The sequence below is a fragment of the Gobius niger genome (genome assembly GCF_951799975.1).
Source record: "Gobius niger genome assembly, chromosome: 24".
NCBI classification, from domain to species: domain Eukaryota; kingdom Metazoa; phylum Chordata; class Actinopteri; order Gobiiformes; family Gobiidae; genus Gobius; species Gobius niger.
In genome coordinates, this window is record NC_136875.1 from 16,663,927 (window position 1) to 16,689,217 (window position 25,291).

The 25,291-nt window shown below is 49.7% G+C and overlaps 1 protein-coding gene across 1 annotated transcript in view; it reads right to left on the reverse strand.

Annotated features, from left to right (window-relative positions):
* Positions 1-22,086, reverse strand: part of LOC306982570 (TBC1 domain family member 9B-like) — a 46,090-nt gene extending 24,004 nt beyond the window's left edge. The window contains exons 1-11 of the mRNA XM_079582543.1: positions 21,899-22,086; positions 19,933-20,043; positions 19,564-19,682; positions 18,962-19,190; positions 14,863-15,148; positions 13,201-13,408; positions 8,637-8,810; positions 6,339-6,464; positions 5,988-6,026; positions 4,701-4,848; positions 2,942-3,156 (exon numbers count right to left, since the gene is read on the reverse strand). Of these exons, the coding sequence (XP_079438669.1) occupies positions 2,942-3,156; positions 4,701-4,848; positions 5,988-6,026; positions 6,339-6,464; positions 8,637-8,810; positions 13,201-13,408; positions 14,863-15,148; positions 18,962-19,190; positions 19,564-19,682; positions 19,933-20,043; positions 21,899-22,016 (1,773 nt within the window). The 5' untranslated portion in view covers positions 22,017-22,086. The remainder of the gene's footprint in view (positions 1-2,941; positions 3,157-4,700; positions 4,849-5,987; positions 6,027-6,338; positions 6,465-8,636; positions 8,811-13,200; positions 13,409-14,862; positions 15,149-18,961; positions 19,191-19,563; positions 19,683-19,932; positions 20,044-21,898) is intronic.
* Between the last annotated feature and the right edge of the window lie 3,205 nt (positions 22,087-25,291).

Genomic DNA, 25,291 nt, shown 5'->3' on the forward strand with positions numbered 1-25,291 from the left:
TACCTGGCAGTAGTGTTAGTACCTGGCAGTACCAGTGTTAGTACCTGACAGCAGTGTTAGTACCTGGCAGTAGAGTTAGTACCTGACAGTAGTGTTAGTACCTGACAGTAGTGTTAGTACCTGGCAGTAGTGTTAGTACCTGGCAGTAGTGTTAGTACCTGGCAGTAGTGTTAGTACCTGGCAGTAGTGTTAGTACCTGGCAGTAGTGTTAGTACCTGGCAGTAGTGTTAGTACCTGGCAGTAGTGTTAGTACCTGGCAGTAGTGTTAGTACCTGACAGTAGTGTTAGTACCTGGCAGTAGTGTTAGTACCTGACAGTAGTGTTAGTACCTGGCAGTAGTGTTAGTACCTGGCAGTAGTGTTAGTACCTGGCAGTACCAGTGTTAGTACCTGGCAGTACCAGTGTTAGTACCTGACAGTAGTGTTAGTACCTGACAGTAGTGTTAGTACCTGACAGTAGTGTTAGTACCTGGCAGTAGTGCTAGTACCTGGCAGTAGTGTTAGTACCTGGCAGTAGTGTTAGTACCTGGCAGTAGTGTTAGTACCTGGCAGTAGTGCTAGTACCTGGCAGTAGTGTTAGTACCTGGCAGTAGTGTTAGTACCTGGCAGTAGTGTTAGTACCTGGCAGTAGTGTTAGTACCTGGCAGTAGTGCTAGTACCTGGCAGTAGTGTTAGTACCTGGCAGTAGTGTTAGTACCTGGCAGTAGTGTTAGTACCTGGCAGTACCAGTGTTAGTACCTGGCAGTACCAGTGTTAGTACCTGACAGTAGTGTTAGTACCTGACAGTAGTGTTAGTACCTGGCAGTGGTGCTAGTACCTGGCAGTAGTGTTAGTACCTGGCAGTACCAGTGCTAGTACCTGGCAGTAGTGTTAGTACCTGGCAGTACCAGTGTTAGTACCTGACAGCAGTGTTAGTACCTGACAGTAGTGTTAGTACCTGGCAGTAGTGTTAGTACCTGGCAGTAGTGTTAGTACCTGGCAGTAGTGTTAGTACCTGACAGTAGTGTTAGTACCTGACAGCAGTGTTAGTACCTGGCAGTAGTGTTAGTACCTGGCAGTAGTGTTAGTACCTGGCAGTAGTGTTAGTACCTGGCAGTAGAGTTAGTACCTGACAGTAGTGCTAGTACCTGACAGTAGTGTTAGTACCTGGCAGTAGAGTTAGTACCTGACAGTAGTGCTAGTACCTGGCAGTAGAGTTAGTACCTGACAGTAGTGCTAGTACCTGGCAGTAGAGTTAGTACCTGACAGTAGTGCTAGTACCTGGCAGTAGTGTTAGTACCTGGCAGTAGTGCTAGTACCTGGCAGTAGTGTTAGTACCTGGCAGTAGTGTTAGTACCTGGCAGTAGTGTTAGTACCTGGCAGTAGTGTTAGTACCTGGCAGTAGTGTTAGTACCTGGCAGTAGTGTTAGTACCTGGCAGTAGTGTTAGTACCTGGCAGTAGTGTTAGTACCTGACAGTAGTGTTAGTACCTGGCAGTAGTGTTAGTACCTGACAGTAGTGTTAGTACCTGGCAGTAGTGTTAGTACCTGGCAGTAGTGTTAGTACCTGGCAGTACCAGTGTTAGTACCTGGCAGTACCAGTGTTAGTACCTGACAGTAGTGTTAGTACCTGACAGTAGTGTTAGTACCTGACAGTAGTGTTAGTACCTGGCAGTAGTGCTAGTACCTGGCAGTACCAGTGTTAGTACCTGGCAGTAGTGTTAGTACCTGGCAGTAGTGTTAGTACCTGGCAGTAGTGTTAGTACCTGGCAGTAGTGTTAGTACCTGGCAGTAGTGTTAGTACCTGGCAGTACCAGTGTTAGTACCTGGCAGTACCAGTGTTAGTACCTGACAGTAGTGTTAGTACCTGACAGTAGTGTTAGTACCTGGCAGTGGTGCTAGTACCTGGCAGTAGTGTTAGTACCTGGCAGTAGTGTTAGTACCTGGCAGTAGTGTTAGTACCTGGCAGTACCAGTGTTAGTACCTGGCAGTACCAGTGTTAGTACCTGACAGTAGTGTTAGTACCTGACAGTAGTGTTAGTACCTGGCAGTAGTGTTAGTACCTGGCAGTACCAGTGTTAGTACCTGGCAGTACCAGTGTTAGTACCTGACAGTAGTGTTAGTACCTGGCAGTAGTGTTAGTACCTGACAGTAGTGTTAGTACCTGGCAGTAGTGTTAGTACCTGGCAGTAGTGTTAGTACCTGGCAGTACTATAGTTAGTACCTGGCAGTACCAGTGTTAGTACCTGACAGTAGTGTTAGTACCTGACAGTAGTGTTAGTACCTGGCAGTAGTGTTAGTACCTGACAGTAGTGTTAGTACCTGGCAGTAGTGTTAGTACCTGGCAGTAGTGTTAGTACCTGGCAGTAGTGTTAGTACCTGGCAGTAGTGTTAGTACCTGGCAGTAGTGTTAGTACCTGGCAGTAGTGTTAGTACCTGGCAGTAGTGCTAGTACCTGGCAGTAGTGTTAGTACCTGGCAGTAGTGTTAGTACCTGGCAGTAGTGTTAGTACCTGGCAGTAGTGTTAGTACCTGGCAGTAGTGTTAGTACCTGGCAGTAGTGCTAGTACCTGGCAGTAGTGTTAGTACCTGGCAGTAGTGTTAGTACCTGGCAGTGGTGCTAGTACCTGGCAGTAGTGTTAGTACCTGACAGTAGTGTTAGTACCTGGCAGTACCAGTGTTAGTACCTGGCAGTAGTGTTAGTACCTGGCAGTACCAGTGTTAGTACCTGGCAGTAGTGTTAGTACCTGGCAGTACCAGTGTTAGTACCTGGCAGTAGTGTTAGTACCTGGCAGTGGTGTTAGTACCTGGCAGTAGTGTTAGTACCTGGCAGTAGTGCTAGTACCTGGCAGTAGTGTTAGTACCTGGCAGTACCAGTGTCAGTACCTGGCAGTACCAGTGCTAGTACCTGGCAGTAGTGTTAGTACCTGGCAGTAGTGTTAGTACCTGGCAGTGGTGCTAGTACCTGGCAGTAGCCGATGGCCGGGTTGCGCTGGGCGTAGGCCGTCAGGACCCTCCTCAGGGCGGAGATGCCCGTCGGGTTCTGGAAGGCCTTGTGCTCGGGCATCGATCTGTGAAGGTCTCTCTCGATCTCGTCTTTGGCCAAAGAGTCCTGCTCCAAGGCTCGCTCCAGCAGCTCCGAGTACAGGCCGGGGTGGGCCTCCATCTGCACCTGCGCCCCTGAGGAGGGAGCAGAGGGTCAGACTGGTGATGCCGCTAACGCTAGTGTCGCTAATGTCGCTAACGCTAATGTGTACAGGCCGGGGTGGGCCTCCATCTGCACCTGCGCCCCTGGGGAGGGAGCAGAGGGTCAGCCCGGCGATGCCGCTAACGCTAGTGTCGCTAACGCTAGTGTCGCTAATGTCACTGACGCTAATGTGTACAGGCCGGGGTGGGCCTCCATCTGCACCTGCGCCCCTGGGGAGGGAGCAGAGGGTCAGCCCGGTGATGCCGCTAACGCTAGTGTCGCTAACGCTAGTGTCGCTAATGCTAATGTGTACAGGCCGGGGTGGGCCTCCATCTGCACTTGCGCCCCTGGGGAGGGAGCAGAGGGTCAGACCGCTAGTCTCGCTAACGCTAGTGTCGCTAACGCTAGTGTCGCTAATGCTAATGTCACAAGGCTCGCTCCAGCAGCTCCGAGTACAGGCCGGGGTGGGCCTCCATCTGCACCTGCGCCCCTGGGGAGGGAGCAGAGGGTCAGCCTGCTGATGCCGCTAACGCTAGTGTCGCTAATGCTAATGTCACTGACGCTAATGTGTACAGGCCGGGGTGGGCCTCCATCTGCACCTGCGCCCCTGGGGAGGGAGCAGAGGGTCAGGCCGGTGATGCCGCTAACGCTAGTGCCGCTAACGCTAGTGTCGCTAACGCTAATGTCACAAGGCTCGCTCCAGCAGCTCCGAGTACAGGCCGGGGTGGGCCTCCATCTGCACCTGCGCCCCTGAGGAGGGAGCAGAGGGTCAGACCGCTAGTGTCGCTAACGCTAGTGTCGCTAACGCTAGTGCCGCTAATGTCACTGACGCTAATGTGTACAGGCCGGGGTGGGCCTCCATCTGCACCTGCGCCCCTGGGGAGGGAGCAGAGGGTCAGCCCGGTGGTGCCGCTAACGCTAGTGTCGCTAATGTGACTAATGCTAATGTGACAGATGTCAATGCCGTTGACGTTAATGTCGCTAACACTAATGTGGCTAGCGCAAATGATACTAGTGCTATTGATGCTAGTGCTAATGTCAAGAACGCTAATGTTGCTAGTTCTAATGATGCTGCGTTAATGTTGCTAAGCTAAAATGGCTATTGTCACTAATGCTTATGTTGCTAATGTCATTTGTATTATTGTCGCTAGCGCTAATGCCGCTAGCGCCGCTAACGGCGATGCCGCTAATGTCGCTAACACTAAAGTGCGTTTGAGACTCTACATTATAGATTAGGCCTAACACTGAGCATGTTTAATCAGATTAAACCAGGCCAAGGCCACCAGGGGGAGCTGTTCCCCAATGAAGACCATTGAACTGACTCTTTCGAAATAGAAAAGCTCCTGATGGTCCAGGCTTAAGGAGCTGTGAAGCTGATTTGGGATTGAGCCCGGTTGAACATCTTCCTCTGTCTGTGCTCCTCACCCATTGAACTGACTCTTATTGTTTTCATTCGAAATAGAAAAGCTCCTGATGGTCCAGGCTTAAGGAGCTGTGAAGCTGATCTTCCTGATCTTCCTCTGTCTGTGCTCCTCACCTGAGAACAGCAGCCACAGCTCGGCCCTCAGAGAGTCCGGGATCCCTTTCAGAACCAGGTCCCGGGTCCTGGAGGTCCGGTACATGCAGACCCCACGGCCGAACTCAGAGAAGTGCAGCCTCCAGGCCTCCTCCTTCACCCGCTGCTTCTGCGGAGACAAACACGAGCGGGGGTACTGTCAGGAACCAGGAACCACGAGCCAGGTCTGCAGTCAGGAACCAGGAACTACAAGCCAGGGCTGCAGTCAGGAACTACGAGCCAGGGCTACAGTCAGGAACCAGGAACCACGAGCCAGGTCTGCAGTCAGGAACCAGGAACTACAAGCCAGGGCTGCAGTCAGGAACTACGAGCCAGGGCTACAGTCAGGAACCAGGAACTACGAGCCAGGGCTACAGTCAGGAACTACGAGCCAGGGCTGCAGTCAGGAACCAGGAACTACGAGCCAGGGCTACAGTCAGGAACTACGAGCCAGGGCTACAGTCAGGAACCAGGAGCCAGGGCTACAGTCAGGAACTACGAGCCAGGGCTACAGTCAGGAACCAGGAACTACGAGCCAGGGTTTACAGTCAGGAACCAGGAACCAGGAACCAGGAACCAGGAACCACGAGCCAGGGTTACAGTCAGGAACCAGGAACTACGAGCCAGGGCTACAGTCAGGAACCACGAGTTTGATTCACAGGAACCATGTCTGCAGCTTGATTCACACTGGGTCCCGTTAAACCATACCAGTCAAAAAAAAAAGTAGGTTCTAGTCTGGTATAAAACAAACGTATCGAAAGCAGAAACCAAAATAATATAATATCTTTAGATCAAAGTGTTGTTCCAGCTACAATATTAATGAAAGAAACATTGTTTCAGCTCAAATACATTTTTTGTCTAATTTTCCTCACATTTTTCCACTTATTTTTTTGCCCAGTGTTTGCCTCATTAACCCCAATTGTTTTAGACAATTTTCTATCAATTTTGCTGATTTTTTATTTCAACAATTTTCCCAATTTTTGTCCCAATTTGTGCTTTTTTTTTGTTTTTTCATTTTTCTTGACGCTGAAGATGAACCCGATATTGTAAAAGTGCAGATCTTCCAAACATTATTGTTCTGTTTTCTGGTTCTAGACGACACATATTTTAGTATCGGTATCGGTCAGGTATCGGTATCGTAAACCAAATATCGTTTAAGTGCCAGTAAAGGAAAAGATCTGAAGGTCCTCTCGTCGTGCGTGAATCAACATGTCGGAGTTTGGGAACATTTTAACTATTTTAACGATAAAAAGCTTCCGTGAGACTTACGTTGTTTGGGCCGTGGTTGAGCTCCTCCCCTGGGTTCTGCGGGTCCTGGTTCAGATCCGGGTCCTGGTTCAGACCCGGGTCCTGGTTCTGTGAGTCCTGGTTCAGCCCCGGGTCCTGCTTCAGACCCGGGTCCTGGTTCAGACCCGGGTCCTGGTTCAGACCCGGGTCCTGCTTCAGACCCGGGTCCTGCTTCAGACCCGGGTCCTGGTTCTGCGGGTCCTGGTTCTGTGAGTCCTGGTTCAGACCCGGGTCCTGCTTCAGACCCGGGTCCTGGTTCAGACCCGGGTCCTGCTTCAGACCCGGGTCCTGCTTCAGACCCGGGTCCTGGTTCTGCGGGTCCTGGTTCAGACCCGGGTCCTGCTTCAGACCCGGGTCCTGCTGTTGGTGGTGCAGCTGCAGCAGGCTGTACTTGGCGGTGGGCAGGTCCTGGTGGAACTGTCGGCTCTTGGACTCGCAGTCGGGGATCACCGAGGACATCTGCAGCCAACCACACAGAACCAGGAACATTACAGTTTACCAGGGTTAAAAATACTACATCATGACCGGCAGAAACAAACTCTAATGTAATGCTTTTTAACCTCTTAAAGGGGGGGTATTCTGCAAAATGGACTTTTTCCAGCTTTCCATCATGTTATTCTGTCACTCCCTCATTAAAAACATGCTTGAAGTGTTGCCTTGGCACATTCACGTATTTCTGAGTAATCGGTAAAAACTCTGATGGCGGCCATTTTAGGGATAGGTTTTTGTCACATTTTTGTTGAGTTTTTGTCACATTTTGGTTGAGTTTTTGTTGAATTTTTGTCACATTTTTGTTGAATTTTTGGCTGATGGCGGCCATTTTAGGGATAGGTTTGCCTGAGTCCTCCTAGGAACGCCCCCACCTCCTGGAGACGCCTCCGAGCTTTGGTCACCAGCCGAGTAACCAACCACTGCTCCTCAGCAGAACCCCCTCCCCACTGATGCCACAGACAGCGTGTGGAGGGGGCGTGTCTAAAGGCTCAGAGGTTCTTAAAGAGACAGAGGCCGATTTCAAGACATTCACTACAGCCATTTTGAGAGAGACATTTTATACAAGGCAGTTATTCTAATTTACTGCATTTACAGACCAACAGAAGGTTTGTCATCATTGTAGTGAGATATAGACTGGTGCTGTGGGACTGACAAAAGCAGAACACCCCCTCTTTAATCAGGACCAGAACAAGGGTTTATCCGGCAGAAACAAACTCAAATGCAATGCTTTTTAACCCCTTAACTCCCGCCTGAACTGGGCACATTTTGTCCATTTTGGCTTTACCCAAACCTAAAAGCTTCTTGAAAAAAAGCATTAAAAAAACAACAAAAACGAGAATGAAAATGGGCAAAATATGTGATAAAAAAGCTTCAAAATCGAGACGAAAATACAACATGCGGTGACAATAAAGTGACGATCACTATTGTAGGTCTTAGCTTTCAAATGAGGCCTTAAGGCGAGACACTGCAGGTGAACAGGGAAAAAATCATCACAGATATAAATATGAGAAAAAATGTGTTGCATTTTTTCTGTCATTTTATGTCTTTACATAAAATAAGGCATTTTGAGCATTAAAATGGCCAAAACTGCCATATTTTGGGCAACGAAATCAAAATAATGAACTGAGCCAGATTAAATGTTATGGTTTTATTTTATTGACATATTAGTGACTCAGATTTGTTCAGAGGGATTTTGGATATTTTGTTTAGTTTTTCAATAAACTAATCATCAGTGAAAAAATCTGTAAAAACTCAAATATTCCGCCTGTTTTTTTGGTTTGAAAGCTGAATAAATCAGGCTAGGAATTAGATATTAAAAAATCCCTCTGAAAGAATGTTGTTGTGTCTCAGCCTGTAAAGTGTGGAGTCTGTGGGAGCTTCTATAAGGGCTCAGGCTCTGCCCGAGTGCGGCTTCTCTCATTCAGAGAAAACCAGCCCTGAAGTTTTGTAGCGAGTGCGCATGCTCGGCCCGTTCTTCCACTTTTCCGCTCCAGCGTCTCGTAGGAGGAAAAACACCATATTTGGGTGAAAGCGTCATCACGGGGCCCCTTAGCAGGACACGTGGATGTCAAATCTGTCAATATTTATGAATGAAAACCCGCGGGAAAGACGGCCTTTCTACTTCCGGGTCGCCCCCACCTCGCAGACAAAACATCATCAAATAAACATCATCATTTTTATATCTGACATGAAAACTAAGATGTAAAGGGAGGAAAACAGATACAAATCTCCACTTCCACCACTGTGAAAACATCAATACTTTCACCTAAAGTGTCTCGCCTAAAGCTGTTGCTCTCCAGTCGAGGAACTTTTAGATTTGGGTGAAGCTAAACTGGGGAAAATGCGCTTGGTTCAGGCGGGGTAAGAGGTTAGTGAGGGGCTGTGATTGGCTGAGAGAGGTGAGTGACAGACCGTGGGGCCAGTGAGGGGCTGTGATTGGCTGACAGAGGTGAGTGACAGACCAGTGAGGGGGCTGTGATTGGCTGACAGAGGTGAGTGACAGACCAGTGAGGGGCTGTGATTGGCTGAGAGAGGTGAGTGACAGACCAGTGAGGAGGCTGTGATTGGCTGAGAGAGGTGAGTGACAGACCGTGGGGCCAGTGAGGGGCTGTGATTGGCTGAGAGAGGTGAGTGACAGACCGTGGGGCCAGTGATGGGGCTGTCGGGCGTTCTCTGCAGGAAGTCGGAGATGCGCTGAACCAGGAAGTCCCGGTCTTTGAGGTTGGCGAACAGGAAGTTCATCTTGTTCCTGGTGCTGATGGAGACGGGGCTCGGCAGCACCGGAGACGAGTCGGCCTTTTCCACCACCGTCACCTGGAAAACACACCGGACATGACGCTGATGTATCTGTGTATATATATATATGATATATCTGTAATGTTCAGCTGACCTCCGGTTTGGAAACAGCTTCTGCTCAAACTGACTCTGATTTTGATCAGATAATAGATGGGAGCAACATACAGCAACGCCCCCTTTTTGGGAATCGAGAGTTAAAATAAGATTGGTGTGATGAGGAAACAGGATCATTTCTCGTATTCAGAACCTCAGGACAATCAATATGGGGGAAAACCTCTAAAACTAATATACAACCTGTCTTTTTATTGCAAAAGAAAGCAGTTAGAGTGATCAGCCATGCAGAATAAACAACAAATCCACTTTTTATTAGACTAAATATCTTAAAATTGCATGATCTTGTTGATGTTTACACAGCAGCTCACAGTCTCAGGCTCCCTCAGAGTTTACAGGAGATGTTTCAAACTAGAGAATCTATGAACAACCTCAGAGGAACTGATCTGCTACAGAAACACTGAGAGGAGGAGTTTATCAGTTAAAGGCGTTGATCTATGGAACGGTTTATTCAACTTAAGGCTCCAAAACTATTAAAGCATTTAAGAAAATGTATCAGTTAAACATGACAGAGAAGTATAGAACACTTGAATGAAGAGCATTAGAAAAGAAGTCGATCGAGGAAACAAAGCATCATTTGTGTTTGTTGAAGTTTAAGTTTTGTGCTTAAGTGTTTCCATGGTTGGTATTAGAGAAAGTGTATAATGTGTCTCTTTGGACACAGAGTCACAGTTTGTAAAAGGGTTTAGAGGCAGAATAAGTCTCAGCTTCAGCCTAAACCCCTGTCGCTCAGGCTTCATTTAGATTAAATTCTTAATGTATGTGTTTTCTTATTGTATAAAGTCTAAGATCTTTGGAAAACAAGTGACATGTGATTTAAATGTTCATAATGACTGAAGAAAATAACTTAACTAACTAACAGTCGACTCAGTGCCAGAGGACTGTCTCCATCTGTCAGGCCTCATGACTGAGGACAAAGCTCCACATGGTGTCGTGCATTCTGCTGTTTGTAACGTCTTAAATCAGTAAATATTCAGACGTTTTTAGCGTTTGGCCTAATTAATAATTCTCTGGGTTTTAAACACACATTAACATTAGCATTAGCAGCTAGTGGATTAGCTTACTGAATGAACCATGTACATTTGCTCATAAAGTACAAACCTACATCTGTATAGGGCTGGGTACCTTTAGTGTGTTTTCGATACCACGACTTTAACGATGCCTGTTTCCCACTTAAGCAGCGACAAACAGAGAGAAAGGACATTATTCCCTCCTGAGCTGCAGAGACAGATCCACATCAGGACAGATGTACTTCAGGAAAACCTTTCTAAACTCACTGAGCTGCTCCAAAGTGAAAGCTCCACATGTTAACGATCTGTTACATAGTGAGAGTGTTCACTCTGTCACTGATAATTTACCAAAACTGTCAAATGGCTAATGCAGAGTGAGCGCTCGCTTTATCACAAACAATCTGACCTCTCATAGGGACCTTGTAGAACCTCACCTCTCGTAGGGACCTTGTAGAGTCTCTAACCTCTCGTAGGGACCTTGTACAGTCTCTACCCTCTCGTAGGGACCTTGTACAGTCTCTAACCTCTCGTAGGGACACTGTAGAGTCTCTAACCTCTCGTAGGGACACTGTGGAGTCTCTAACCTCTCGTAGGGACACTGTGGAGTCTCTAACCTCTCGTAGGGACACTGTAGAGTCTCTAACCTCTCGTAGGGACACTGTAGAGTCTCTACCCTCTCGTAGGGACACTGTGGAGTCTCTAACCTCTCGTAGGGACACTGTAGAGTCTCTAACCTCTCGTAGGGACACTGTAGAGTCTCTAACCTCTCGTAGGGACCTTGTACAGTCTCTAACCTCTCGTAGGGACCTTGTACAGTCTCTACCCTCTCTCAGGGACCTTGTAGAACCTCACCTCTCGTAGGGACCTTGTACAGTCTCTAACCTCTCGTAGGGACCTTGTACAGTCTCTACCCTCTCGTAGGGACCTTGTACAGTCTCTAACCTCTCGTAGGGACACTGTAGAGTCTCTAACCTCTCGTAGGGACACTGTGGAGTCTCTAACCTCTCGTAGGGACACTGTGGAGTCTCTAACCTCTCGTAGGGACACTGTAGAGTCTCTACCCTCTCGTAGGGACACTGTGGAGTCTCTAACCTCTCGTAGGGACACTGTAGAGTCTCTAACCTCTCGTAGGGACACTGTAGAGTCTCTAACCTCTCGTAGGGACCTTGTACAGTCTCTAACCTCTCGTAGGGACCTTGTACAGTCTCTACCCTCTCTCAGGGACCTTGTAGAGCCTCACCTCTCATAGGGACCTTGTAGAACCCCTCGTAGGGACCTTGTAGAACCTCTCGTAGTGACACTGTAGAGTCTCTAACCTCTCGTAGTGACACTGTAGAGTCTCTAACCTCTCGTAGTGACACTGTAGAGTCTCTAACCTCTCGTAGGGACCTTGTACAGTCTCTAACCTCTCGTAGTGACACTGTAGAGTCTCTAACCTCTCGTAGGGACCTTGTACAGTCTCTAACCTCTCGTAGTGACACTGTAGAGTCTCTAACCTCTCGTAGTGACACTGTAGAGTCTCTACCCTCTCGTAGTGACACTGTAGAGTCTCTAACCTCTCGTAGTGACACTGTAGAGTCTCTAACCTCTCGTAGGGACCTTGTACAGTCTCTAACCTCTCGTAGGGACCTTGTACAGTCTCTAACCTCTCGTAGGGACCTTGTAGAACCTCTCGTAGGGACCTTGTACAGTCTCTAACCTCTCGTAGGGACCTTGTAGAACCTCTCGTAGGGACCTTGTACAGTCTCTACCCTCTCGTAGGGACACTGTACAGTCTCTAACCTCTCGTAGGGACACTGTACAGTCTCTAACCTCTCGTAGGGACATTGTACAGTCTCTAACCTCTCGTAGGGACCTTGTACAGTCTCTAACCTCTCGTAGGGACACTGTACAGTCTCTAACCTCTCGTAGGGACACTGTACAGTCTCTACCCTCTCGTAGGGACATTGTACAGTCTCTAACCTCTCGTAGGGACACTGTAGAGCCTCTAACCTCTCGTAGTGACACTGTAGAGTCTCTAACCTCTCGTAGGGACACTGTACAGTCTCTAACCTCTCGTAGGGACACTGTACAGTCTCTAACCTCTCGTAGGGACACTGTACAGTCTCTACCCTCTCGTAGGGACACTGTACAGTCTCTAACCTCTCGTAGGGACACTGTACAGTCTCTACCCTCTCGTAGGGACACTGTAGAGCCTCTAACCTCTCGTAGTGACACTGTAGAGTCTCTAACCTCTCGTAGGGACACTGTACAGTCTCTAACCTCTCGTAGGGACACTGTACAGTCTCTAACCTCTCGTAGGGACACTGTACAGTCTCTAACCTCTCGTAGGGACCTTGTACAGTCTCTAACCTCTCGTAGGGACCTTGTACAGTCTCTACCCTCTCGTAGGGACACTGTACAGTCTCTAACCTCTCGTAGGGACCTTGTACAGTCTCTAACCTCTCGTAGGGACCTTGTACAGTCTCTACCCTCTCGTAGGGACACTGTACAGTCTCTAACCTCTCGTAGGGACCTTGTACAGTCTCTACCCTCTCGTAGGGACACTGTACAGTCTCTAACCTCTCGTAGGGACCTTGTAGAGTCTCTAACCTCTCGTAGGGACCTTGTAGAGTCTCTAACCTCTCGTAGGGACACTGTAGAGCCTCTAACCTCTCGTAGGGACACTGTACAGTCTCTATCCTCTCGTAGGGACCTTGTACAGTCTCTACCCTCTCGTAGGGACCTTGTACAGTCTCTAACCTCTCGTAGGGACCTTGTACAGTCTCTCGTAGGGACCTTGTACAGTCTCTACCCTCTCGTAGGGACCTTGTACAGTCTCTCGTAGGGACCTTGTAGAGTCTCTAACCTCTCGTAGGGACCTTGTAGAGTCTCTAACCTCTCGTAGGGACACTGTAGAGTCTCTAACCTCTCTCAGGGACCTTGTAGAGCCTCACCTCTCATAGGGACCTTGTAGAACCCCTCGTAGGGACCTTGTAGAACCTCTCGTAGTGACACTGTAGAGTCTCTAACCTCTCGTAGTGACACTGTAGAGTCTCTAACCTCTCGTAGTGACACTGTAGAGTCTCTAACCTCTCGTAGGGACACTGTAGAGTCTCTAACCTCTCGTAGTGACACTGTAGAACCTCTCGTAGGGACCTTGTACAGTCTCTACCCTCTCATAGGGACCTTGTACAGTCTCTACCCTCTCTCAGGGACCTTGTAGAACCTCTCGTAGTGACATGGTAAAGTCTAACCTCTCGTAGGGACCTTGTAGAGCCTCTCGTAGTGACACTGTAGAGCCTCACCTCTCTCAGCGGGATGATGAGCTGGCACACGTCGTCCTGCCGGCTCCTGAAGCAGAGGCAGCTGCTGGAGATGAACAGCTGTCCCGGGACGTGGCTCTTGGCGAACGGCGCCCACAGCGTGCAGTCCGTGTGTCCGTCCAGGCGCTCGTCCTCCGTCAGGCGGAACCACGAGCGGTACTGCTGGTTCTTAGCCCGGGCGTCCAGGTCCCTGTGAGGCAGAGGGGCAGGGTCAGGGTCAGGTCAGGGTCAGGTCAGGGGCAGGTCAGGGTCAGGGTTAGGTCAGGGTCAGGGTCAGGGTCAGGTCAGGGTCAGGTCAGGGTCAGGGTCAGGGTCAGGTCAGGGGCAGGGTCAGGGTTAAGCCCAGGGGGTTTGTCCTCTCGTTTTAGGGAGAACGCGGCCCTTATCCTCTGATCCGTTTACAGCTCAGAGACAGTTTTAGTCCTGGTTTCGTCCTCCTTTAGACCTGGTCTACACCTGGTTTTCGTCCTCCTTTAGACCTGGTTTAGACCTGGTTTTGGTCCTCCTGTAGACCTCCTGTAGACCTCCTTTAGACCTCCTTTAGACCTGGTTGAATCAAACTCACCTCTTGATCTGCGGTGCGGAGCTGCGAGCGTTGGCTCCGGTCTTGGCCTGGTCTACACCTGGTTTTGGTCCTCCTGTAGACCTGTTTTAGACCTGGTTTTGGTCCTCCTGTAGACCTGGTTTAGACCTGGTTTTGGTCCTCCTGTAGACCTGTTTTAGACCTGTTTTAGACCTGTTTTAGACCTGGTTTTGGTCCTCCTGTAGACCTGTTTTAGACCTGTTTTAGACCTGTTTTAGACCTGGTTTTGGTCCTCCTGTAGACCTGGTTTTGGTCCTCCTGTAGCCCTGCTTTAGACCTGGTTTTGGTCCCCCTGTAGCCCTGCTTTAGACCTGGTTTTGGTCCCCCTGTAGCCCTGCTTTAGACCTCCTTTAGACCTGGTTTTGGTCAGACTCACCTCTTGATCTGCGGTGCGGAGCTGCGAGCGTTGGCTCCGGTCTTGGCCTGGTCTACACCTGGTTTTGGTCCTCCTGTAGACCTGTTTTAGACCTGGTTTTGGTCCTCCTGTAGACCTGGTTTAGACCTGGTTTTGGTCCTCCTGTAGACCTGTTTTAGACCTGTTTTAGACCTGTTTTAGACCTGGTTTTGGTCCTCCTGTAGACCTGTTTTAGACCTGTTTTAGACCTGTTTTAGACCTGGTTTTGGTCCTCCTGTAGACCTGGTTTTGGTCCTCCTGTAGCCCTGCTTTAGACCTGGTTTTGGTCCCCCTGTAGCCCTGCTTTAGACCTGGTTTTGGTCCCCCTGTAGCCCTGCTTTAGACCTCCTTTAGACCTGGTTGAATCAGACTCACCTCTTGATCTGCGGTGCGGAGCTGCGAGCGTTGGCTCCGGTCTTGGCCTGGTCTACACCTGGTTTTGGTCCTCCTGTAGACCTGGTTCTGGTCCTCCTTTAGACCTGTTTTAGACCTGGTTCTGGTCCTCCTGTAGACCTCCTGTAGACCTCCTGTAGACCTGGTTTTGGTCAGACTCACCTCTTGATCTGCGGGGCGGAGCTGCGAGCGTTGGCTCCGGCCTTGGCCTGGTCTACACCTGGTTTTGGTCCTCCTGTAGACCTCCTGTAGACCTGGTTTTGGTCAGACTCACCTCTTGATCTGCGGGGCGGAGCTGCGAGCGTTGGCTCCGGCCTTGGCCTGGTCTCGCTCCGCTCGGGCCCCGGGGTCTCGCTCCGGGCGGGCCCTCTCGTGGTCCAGCAGGGTGCTCATGGCCATGTTGGCGAGCTGCTCCATGAGCCTGAAGGTGTCGCCGATGTTGAGGAACATGGAGAAGAAGTGGTTCTCCGAGCGCGTGCAGACCCGGATGCTCTCGGGGAACAGCAGCGTGCTGTTCTTCTCCAGCTGGGTCACCTCGGTCCAGGGGATCACCAGGACCACTGCAACGAGAGAGAGGGTCTGAGAGGGGTCTGGACCAGGTCTGAGCCAGGTCTGAGCCAGGTCTGAACCAGGTCTAAACCAGGTCTGAGCCAGGTCTGAGCCAGGTCTGAGCCAGGTCTGAGCCAGGTCTGAGCCAGGTCTAACCCTAACCCAGCTGGAGAAGAACAGCAGCGTGCTGTTCTTCTCCAGCTGGGTCACCTCGGTCCAGGGGATCACCAGGACCACTGCAACGAGAGAGAGGGTCTGAGAGGGGTCTGAACCAGGTCTGAACCAGGTCTGAACCAGGTCTGAACCAGGGCTAAACCAGGGCTAAACCAGGGCTAAACCAGGTCTAAACCAGGACTAAACTTGGTCTAAACCTGGACTAAACCTGGACTAAACCTGGTCTAAACTTGGACTAAACTTGGACTAAACTTGGACTAAACCTGGTCTAAACCTGGTCTAAACTTGGACTAAACTTGGTCTAAACTTGGACTAAACTTGGTCTAAACCTGGACTAAACCTGGACTAAACCTGGTCTAAACTTGGACTAAACCTGGTCTAAACTTGGACTAAACTTGGTCTAAACTTGGACTAAACTTGGACTAAACCTGGACGAAACCTGGACTAAACCTGGACTAAACCTGGTCTAAACTTGGACTAAACCTGGTCTAAACTTGGACTAAACTTGGTCTAAACTTGGACTAAACTTGGTCTAAACTTGGACTAAACTTGGTCTAAACCTGGACTAAACCTGGACTAAACCTGGTCTAAACTTGGACTAAACCTGGTCTAAACTTGGACTAAACTTGGTCTAAACTTGGACTAAACTTGGACTAAACCTGGTCTAAACCTGGACTAAACCTGGACTAAACCTGGTCTAAACTTGGACTAAACCTGGTCTAAACTTGGACTAAACTTGGTCTAAACTTGGACTAAACTTGGACTAAACCTGGACGAAACCTGGACTAAACCTGGTCTAAACTTGGACTAAACTTGGACTAAACCTGGTCTAAACTTGGACTAAACCTGGTCTAAACTTGGACTAAACTTGGTCTAAACTTGGACTAAACTTGGACTAAACCTGGACTAAACCTGGTCTAAACTTGGACTAAACTTGGACTAAACCTGGACTAAACCTGGTCTAAACTTGGACTAAACTTGGACTAAACCTGGACTAAACCTGGTCTAAACTTGGACTAAACTTGGACTAAACCTGGACTAAACCTGGTCTAAACTTGGACTAAACTTGGACTAAACCTGGACTAAACCTGGACTAAACCTGGTCTAAACTTGGACTAAACCTGGACTAAACTTGGTCTAAACTTGGACTAAACTTGGACTAAACCTGGACTAAACCTGGTCTAAACTTGGACTAAACTTGGACTAAACCTGGACTAAACCTGGTCTAAACTTGGACTAAACTTGGACTAAACCTGGACTAAACCTGGACTAAACCTGGTCTAAACTTGGACTAAACTTGGACTAAACCTGGACTAAACCTGGTCTAAACTTGGACTAAACCTGGTCTAAACTTGGACTAAACCTGGTCTAAACTTGGACTAAACTTGGACTAAACCTGGTCTAAACTTGGTCTAAACTTGGACTAAACTTGGACTAAACCTGGTCTAAACTTGGTCTAAACTTGGACTAAACTTGGACTAAACCTGGTCTAAACTTGGACTAAACTTGGACTAAACCTGGACTAAACTTGGACTAAACTTGGACTAAACCTGGTCTAAACTTGGACTAAACCTGGTCTAAACTTGGACTAAACCTGGACTAAACTTGGACCAAACCTGGTCTAAACTTGGTCTAAACTTGGACTAAACCCGGTCTAAACTTGGTCTAAACTTGGACTAAACCTGGTCTAAACTTGGACTAAACCTGGTCTAAACTTGGACTAAACCTGGTCTAAACTTGGACTAAACTTGGACTAAACTTGGACTAAACTTGGTCTAAACCTGGTCTAAACTTGGACTAAACTTGGACTAAACAAGGACTAAACCTGGTCTAAACTTGGTCTAAACCAGGACTAAACTTGGACTAAACTTGGACTAAACCTGGTCTAAACTTGGACTAAACTTGGACTAAACAAGGACTAAACCTGGTCTAAACTTGGTCTAAACTTGGACTAAACCTGGTCTAAACTTGGACTAAACCTGGTCTAAACTTGGACTAAACTTGGACTAAACAAGGACTAAACCTGGTCTAAACTTGGACTAAACAAGGACTAAACCTGGTCTAAACTTGGACTAAACCTGGTCTAAACTTGGACTAAACCTGGTCTAAACCTGGACTAACCCTGGACTAAACCTGGTCTAAATTTGGACTAAACTTGGACTAAACCTGGTCTAAACTTGGACTAAACCTGGTCTAAACTTGGACTAAACCTGGTCTAAACTTGGACTAAACAAGGACTAAACCTGGTCTAAACTTGGACTAAACCTGGTCTAAACTTGGACTAAACAAGGACTAAACCAGGACTAAACTTGGACTAAACCTGGACTAAACCAGGACTAAACCTGGTCTAAACTTGGACTAAACCTGGTCTAAACTTGGACTAAACCTGGACTAAACCAGGACTAAACCTGGTCTAAACTTGGACTAAACCTGGTCTAAACTTGGACTAAACCTGGTCTAAACTTGGACTAAACAAGGACTAAACCAGGACTAAACTTGGTCTAAACCCGGTCTGAGACTCACCCTCTTTGCCCAGGATGAGGGAGTAGAAGCACAGGTGGTTGAGGCACAGGTAGACCCAGCCCTGGTCTAAACTTGGACTAAACAAGGACTAAACCTGGGAGTAGAAGCACAGGTGGTTGACGCACAGGTAGACCCAGCCCTGGACTAAACCCGGTCTGAGACTCACCCTCTTTGCCCAGGATGAGGGAGTAGAAGCACAGGTGGTTGAGGCACAGGTAGACCCAGCCCTGGACTAAACCCGGTCTCAGACTCACCCTCTTTGCCCAGGATGAGGGAGTAGAAGCACAGGTGGTTGACGCACAGGTAGACCCAGCCCTGGACTAAACCCGGTCTGAGACTCACCCTCTTTGCCCAGGATGAGGGAGTAGAAGCACAGGTGGTTGAGGCACAGGTAGACCCAGCCCTGGACTAAACCCGGTCTGAGACTCACCCTCTTTGCCCAGGATGAGGGAGTAGAAGCACAGGTGGTTGAGGCACAGGTAGACCCAGCCCTGGACTAAACCCGGTCTGAGACTCACCCTCTTTGCCCAGGATGAGGGAGTAGAAGCACAGGTGGTTGAGTAGACCCAGCCCTGGACTAAACCCGGTCTGAGACTCACCCTCTTTGCCCAGGATGAGGGAGTAGAAGCACAGGTGGTTGACGCACAGGTAGACCCAGCCCTGGTCTAAACCCGGTCTGAGACTCACCCTCTTTGCCCAGGATGAGGGAGTAGAAGCACAGGTGGTTGACGCACAGGTAGACCCAGCCCTGGACTAAACCCGGTCTGAGACTCACCCTCTTTGCCCAGGATGAGGGAGTAGAAGCACAGGTGGTTGACGCACAGGTAGACCCAGCCCTGGTCTAAACCCGGTCTGAGACTCACCCTCTTTGCCCAGGATGAGGGAGTAGAAGCACAGGTGGTTGACGCACAGGTAGACCCAGCCCTGGACTAAACCCGGTCTAGGACTCACCCTCTTTGCCCAGGATGAGGGAGTAGAAGCACAGGTGGTTGACGCACAGGTAGACCCAGCCCTGGTCTAAACCCGGTCTGAGACTCACCCTCTTTGCCCAGGATGAGGGAGTAGAAGCACAGGTGGTTGACGCACAGGTAGACCCAGCCCTGGACTAAACCCGGTCTAGGACTCACCCTCTTTGCCCAGGATGAGGGAGTAGAAGCACAGGTGGTTGACGCACAGGTAGACCCAGCCCTGCCGTGGGACTCGGCCCTTCCAGAAGCTGCAGGAGTAATAGTTGACCAGCTTCTCCTCCTCGGGCATCGAGAAGAGGCGCCTCATCTTCTGCTGCGCCTCCTGGAACTTCACCGGGTCCTGGTCCGAGTCCGAGACCAGGGAGCGCTGCTCCTCCGCGATCAGGCCCTGCACATATACATATATATATATGTATATCGGTTAGAGCTGGATGTTCTGCTCCGGAGGGACAGTCTGCTGTGAAAACCTGAGATATCATGACACACATGAAGGTCAGGGAAATGGTTAACCTCTTAACACCCGCCTGAACCCAGAGGAGCTTTTTCCTCACGTCAGCACATTTTTTTCCAACATTTTTTTGTTGGGTGTTCAACTCATTTTGTCACATTTTTGTCATTTTTTTGTCATTTTTTGTCACATTTTTTAAAATTCTTTTGTCACATTTTTGTCATTTTTTCGTCAATTTTTCGTCAATTTTTCAATAATGTTTTGTGACATTTTTGCCACATTTCCATCATTGTTTTATTGCTAGATCACGTACACAGATCTTGCCCCTGACGAAGGTGGTCACGTCCTCATCGTTCTCAAAGATGGAGATCGTCTGCAGCAGGTTCGACTCCAGCCACTCCCAGTGCTCCGTGATCTCCCTCCGCGACGAGCCTGAGGAGACAGGGGAGGGTGAGTGCGGGGGAGGTCAGGGGGAGGTCAGGGGAGGTCAGGGGAGGGTGAGTGCGGGGGAGGTCAGGGGGAGGTCACAGGGAGGTCAGGGGGAGGGTGAGTGTGGGGGAGGTCAGGGGAGGTCAGGGGAGAACAGGGGGAGGTGAGGGGGGGTCAGGGGGAGGTCAGGGGGAGGTCAGGTCCAGTCCAGTCCAGTCCCAGTCCAGTCCAGTCCCGGTTCAGTCCCACTGACCGCAGGCGATGGTCCAGTAGACCTGGGAGTCTCCGGTCTGAAGCAGGATTCTGTACGGAGCGACTCGAGCTGACGAGTCCAGGACCACGTCCAGAGTCCCGACCAGGAGACCTGAGGGGGAGGAGAAGATCAGAGAGAGAGAACACCAGCCCGACCCGAGCCTGAGCCCGACCAGGAGACCTGAGGGGGAGGAGAACATCAGAGAGAGAGAGAACACGAGCCCGACCCGAGCCTGAGCCCGACCCGAGCCTGAGCCCGACCAGGAGACCTGAGGGGGAGGAGAAGATCAGAGAGAGAGAACACGACCCGACCCGAGCCTGACCCGAGCCCGACCCGAGCCTGAGCCCGACCAGGAGACCTGAGGGGGAGGAGAAGATCAGAGAGAGAGAACACGACCCGACCCGAGCCTGACCCGAGCCCGACCCGAGCCTGAGCCCGACCCGAGCCTGAGCCCGACCAGGAGACCTGAGGGGGAGGAGAAGATTAGAGAGAGAGAGAACACCAGCCCGACCCAAACCTGAGCCCGACCCTGACCCGAGCCTGACCCGAGCCCGACCAGGAGACCTGAGGGGGAGGAGAACATCAGAGAGAGAGAGAACACGACCCAAACCCAAACCCAACCCTGACCCAGACCCGAGCCTGAGCCCGACCAGGAGACCTGAGGGGGAGGACAAGATCAGAGAGAGAGAACACGACCCGACCCGAGCCCGACCAGGAGACCTGAGGGGGAGGAGAACATCAGAGAGAGAGAACACGACCCGACCCGAGCCCGACCAGGAGACCTGAGGGGGAGGAGAACATCAGAGAGAGAGAATACGACCCAAACCCAAACCCAACCCTGACCCAGACCCGAGCCTGAGCCCGACCAGGAGACCTGAGGGCCCAAGACAAGATCAGAGAGAGAGAACATGACCCAGACCCGACCCAGACCCGAGCCTGAGCCAAACCCGAGCCTGACTTTCAGGCAATCTCTGAGCTGGTCCTGAGATCTTGACTGGTTCAGGTGTTAGTACTTTCTGCCCCACCACTTCTAACTGGAGAAGTGGAGTCACATTTATCAATGTTTTTTTTTTTTATTATTATTTTTATTTTTTTTAACCCCTTAACTCCCGCCTGAACCGAGCACATTTTCTCCAGTTTTGGCTTTACCCCAATCCAAAAGCTTCTGGGAAAAAGCTGTGAAAAAAGCAACAAAACTGAGACGAAAACAATGATGGAAATGTGACAAAAAAGTGACGAAAAATTTATGAAAAAGTGGCAAAAATGTCACGAGAAATTGACAAAAAATGACCAAAAAAATGACAAAAATGTTACAAAATGTAAAAAAAAAAATGACACAAATTTTATGAAAAATGTGACAAAAAATGACAAAAATGTGATAAAAATTTGACAAAAAAATTACAAAAAATTACAAATAAAGTTACAAAAATGAGTTGAATACCCAACAAAAAAATGATGGAAAAAAATATCTGATGACGTGAGGAAAAAGATCCTCTCGGTTCAGGCGGGAGTTAAGAGGTTAAAAAAGAAAATTGTTTGAAGTTGTTCATATCGCTGCTCACAAACGTCTCACCGCGGTTCTGATCCTTCAGTAATGTGTTTTCCAGTGAGCGTATTTATGCACAGACCATGGGCATTAGTGGCATTAAAACATCATAGAGAACAGAAAAAAGAGGATCTGAGGCTCTGACTTAGTTAAAGTCCTTTATTTCAACATAATGCCCATGTGAGAGCATCAGATCCTCTTTTTCCTGTTCTCCATGATACACTCCATTTCTACTGCCACAAAATGTTTTCAGACGATGTCACATGTGCAGAGCTGAGAGATTAAACTTTGTAGACGATGTCACATGTGCAGAGCTCAGAGATTAAACTTTGTAGACGATGTCACATGTGCAGAGCTGAGAGATGAAACTGTGGCTCCTGTTTAATCAAAGTAAATCTGTGTCTCCTGTGTGGGACTCACCGGACAGCCCTCCCCCGCGGCCGTGGCCTTTCCGCCGCTGCAGGACGAAGAAAGGGTTGGCGCGTTCGGAGACCCACAGCGCCGCCGCCAGCAGCACCTCCTCAGGCTCCACCCACATCCTGCTCCCACTCCGGCGGGCACAGGCGGGCACAGGTGGGCACAGAGCTCCGTCAGGTGGGCACTGGTGGACACAGACAGCCGGCTCAGTCTGCAGGCGCCTGTGGAGGGTTTACAGACTTTAAAACTGAACAGACAAACTTCTACATTGTGTTGCTGTGACATCACACGCAAACCCTCCTCGTCCGGATGGTTTTAACTGAACCCTGTCACAGACTCACATTAAACCTGTTCCTCTCGGAGTCTCATCAATATAAAGAAGCTCCATAAACTGTGGGTCGACGCCACTGAGGCTCCAGCAGCGTTTATGAAGCTCAGAGAGTCCAAAAGTCCGAACCTGAACCTGAAGGGTTTTACTGACCTAACACTGAGCAGTGACTCCAGTTTCCACTGGAGTCACTGCTCATGTTAAAGAGACACTAAAGAATGTGGACTAAATCAGCCGGCAGTGACTCGGCAGAAAACCCCGGGACTCAGGGGCGGACTGGCCACATGTCCATTCTGGAAGAGCACAGAGTGAGAGAGCACACCAGTCCCGCCTCAACCGAGCTTTACCCAAATCTAAAAGCTAAAAAGAAAAGCATCAAAATTGCGAGAAAAAGAGAAAAACACAACAAAAAATGATAGAAAAAATAATCTAAAATTCAACAAAAATGCGACAAAAATGTGACAAAAATTCAACAAAAATTCAATAAAAAAGTGACAAAAATTCAATAAAAAAGTGACAAAAATTCAATAAAAATTCAACAAAAATTCAATAAAAATGTGACAAAAATGCGACAAAAATGTGACAAAAATTCAACAAAAATTCAATAAAAATGTGACAAAAATTCAACAAAAATGTGACAAAAATTCAATAAAAATGTGACAAAAATGTGACAAAAATTCAGCAAAAAATGTGATAAAAATTCAACAAAAATGTGACGAAAATTCAACAAAAATTCAATAAAAAAGTGACAAAAAAGTGACAAAAATGCGACAAAAATGTGACAAAAATTCAACAAAAATTCAACAAAAATTCTACAAAAATTCAACAAAAATTCAACAAAAATTCAATAAAAATGTCCGCCCCTGCCGGGACTCCCCTCAGTCCAGGCCGTAAACAGAGCTCCCTCAGGCGGACACTCACCCCCCGGGACTCCCCTCAGTCCAGGCCGTAAACAGAGCTCCTCCAGGCGGACACTCACCCCCCGGGACTCCCCTCAGTCCAGGCCGTAAACAGAGCTCCTCCAGGCGGACACTCACCCCCCGGGACTCCCCTCAGTCCAGGCCGTAAACAGAGCTCCTCCAGGCGGACACTCACCCCCCGGGACTCCCCTCGGTCCAGGCCGTAAACAGAGCTCCTCCAGGCGGACACTCACCCCCCGGGACTCCCCTCGGTCCAGGCCGTAAACAGAGCTCCTCAGGCGGACACTCACCCCCCGGGACTCCCCTCAGTCCAGGCCGTAAACAGAGCTCCTCCAGGCGGACACTCACCCCCCGGGACTCCCCTCAGTCCAGGCCGTAAACAGAGCTCCTCCAGGCGGACACTCACCCCCCGGGCCTCCCCTCAGTCCAGGCCGTAAACAGAGCTCCCTCAGGCGGACACTCACCCCCCGGGACTCCCCTCAGTCCAGGCCGTAAACAGAGCTCCTCCAGGCGGACACTCACCCCCCGGGACTCCCCTCAGTCCAGGCCGTAAACAGAGCTCCTCCAGGCGGACACTCACCCCCCGGGACTCCCCTCAGTCCAGGCCGTAAACAGAGCTCCCTCAGGCGGACACTCACCCCCCGGGACTCCCCTCAGTCCAGGCCGTAAACAGAGCTCCTCCAGACGGACACTCACCCCCCGGGACTCCCCTCGGTCCAGGCCGTAAACAGAGCTCCCTCAGGCGGACACTCACCCCCCGGGACTCCCCTCAGTCCAGGCCGTAAACAGAGCTCCCTCAGGCGGACACTCACCCCCCGGGACTCCCCTCGGTCCAGGCCGTAAACAGAGCTCCCTCAGGCGGACACTCACCCCCCGGGACTCCCCTCAGTCCAGGCCGTAAACAGAGCTCCTCCAGACGGACACTCACCCCCCGGGACTCCCCTCAGTCCAGGCCGTAAACAGAGCTCCTCCAGACGGACACTCACCCCCCGGGACTCCCCTCAGTCCAGGCCGTAAACAGAGCTCCCTCAGGCGGACACTCACCCCCCGGGACTCCCCTCAGTCCAGGCCGTAAACAGAGCTCCCTCAGGCGGACACTCACCCCCCGGGACTCCCCTCGGTCCAGGCCGTAAACAGAGCTCCCTCAGGCGGACACTCACCCCCCGGGACTCCCCTCGGTCCAGGCCGTAAACAGAGCTCCCTCAGGCGGACACTCACCCCCCGGGACTCCCCTCAGTCCAGGCCGTAAACAGAGCTCCTCCAGACGGACACTCACCCCCCGGGACTCCCCTCAGTCCAGGCCGTAAACAGAGCTCCTCCAGACGGACACTCACCCCCCGGGACTCCCCTCAGTCCAGGCCGTAAACAGAGCTCCTCCAGGCCGCTGTCCGCGCTCTCTCCGCGGGCCCTGCTCCGGTTTGGACCCGGACCCGGTGGGGCGCAGTTCGGACCCGGTTTAGACCCGGTTTAGACCCGGTTTAGACCCGGTTGGACTCTGTCTCGGTGCAGCTCCGCTCGGTTCGTGTTTGTTGTTTTGACTCAGCTGACAGCTCGTCACTTCCTGGTTGTACGCGGTAACGTGTTGACGTCACCGTTTTTTATTTATTTTATTTTAATGTTTATTATAATTTCTCGTAGACAAACAACAGACCTGGCACGGGAAACAAAATAAAAGGAAACAATAAATATTTTCAAATGTTATTCCAGTCTTACGTACGTTTGTTACGTTTGTTACGTGTGACGTCACAAACATTAGGTGTGTTTAAGATGCGTCTCCAGACCAGGCGGTGGCAGCAGAGGGCGGAGGAAGGCGCCTTATTCATTCACTTATTTACTTGAATAGGACAATATATATTAATCAACATGTCAGTAAAAAGCATCAATGTAAATATACCGAGTTAGCACAATGCTCTAAGGCAGGTGAGATCAACAGACATTAACTTAGACAATAACAGAACTGATTTATAGCCACACAATATATTAACACAATATATACTATGTATATAATATACAGACATTTCACAACATACAACCAGCCTCAGAGATGATGTTTATTTATTTGACAGGGACATGTACAGGAGCATTAACCACACATACAATTACAAAACACTACAAAAGCATAAAACAATACAGTTCATGTTAATATAA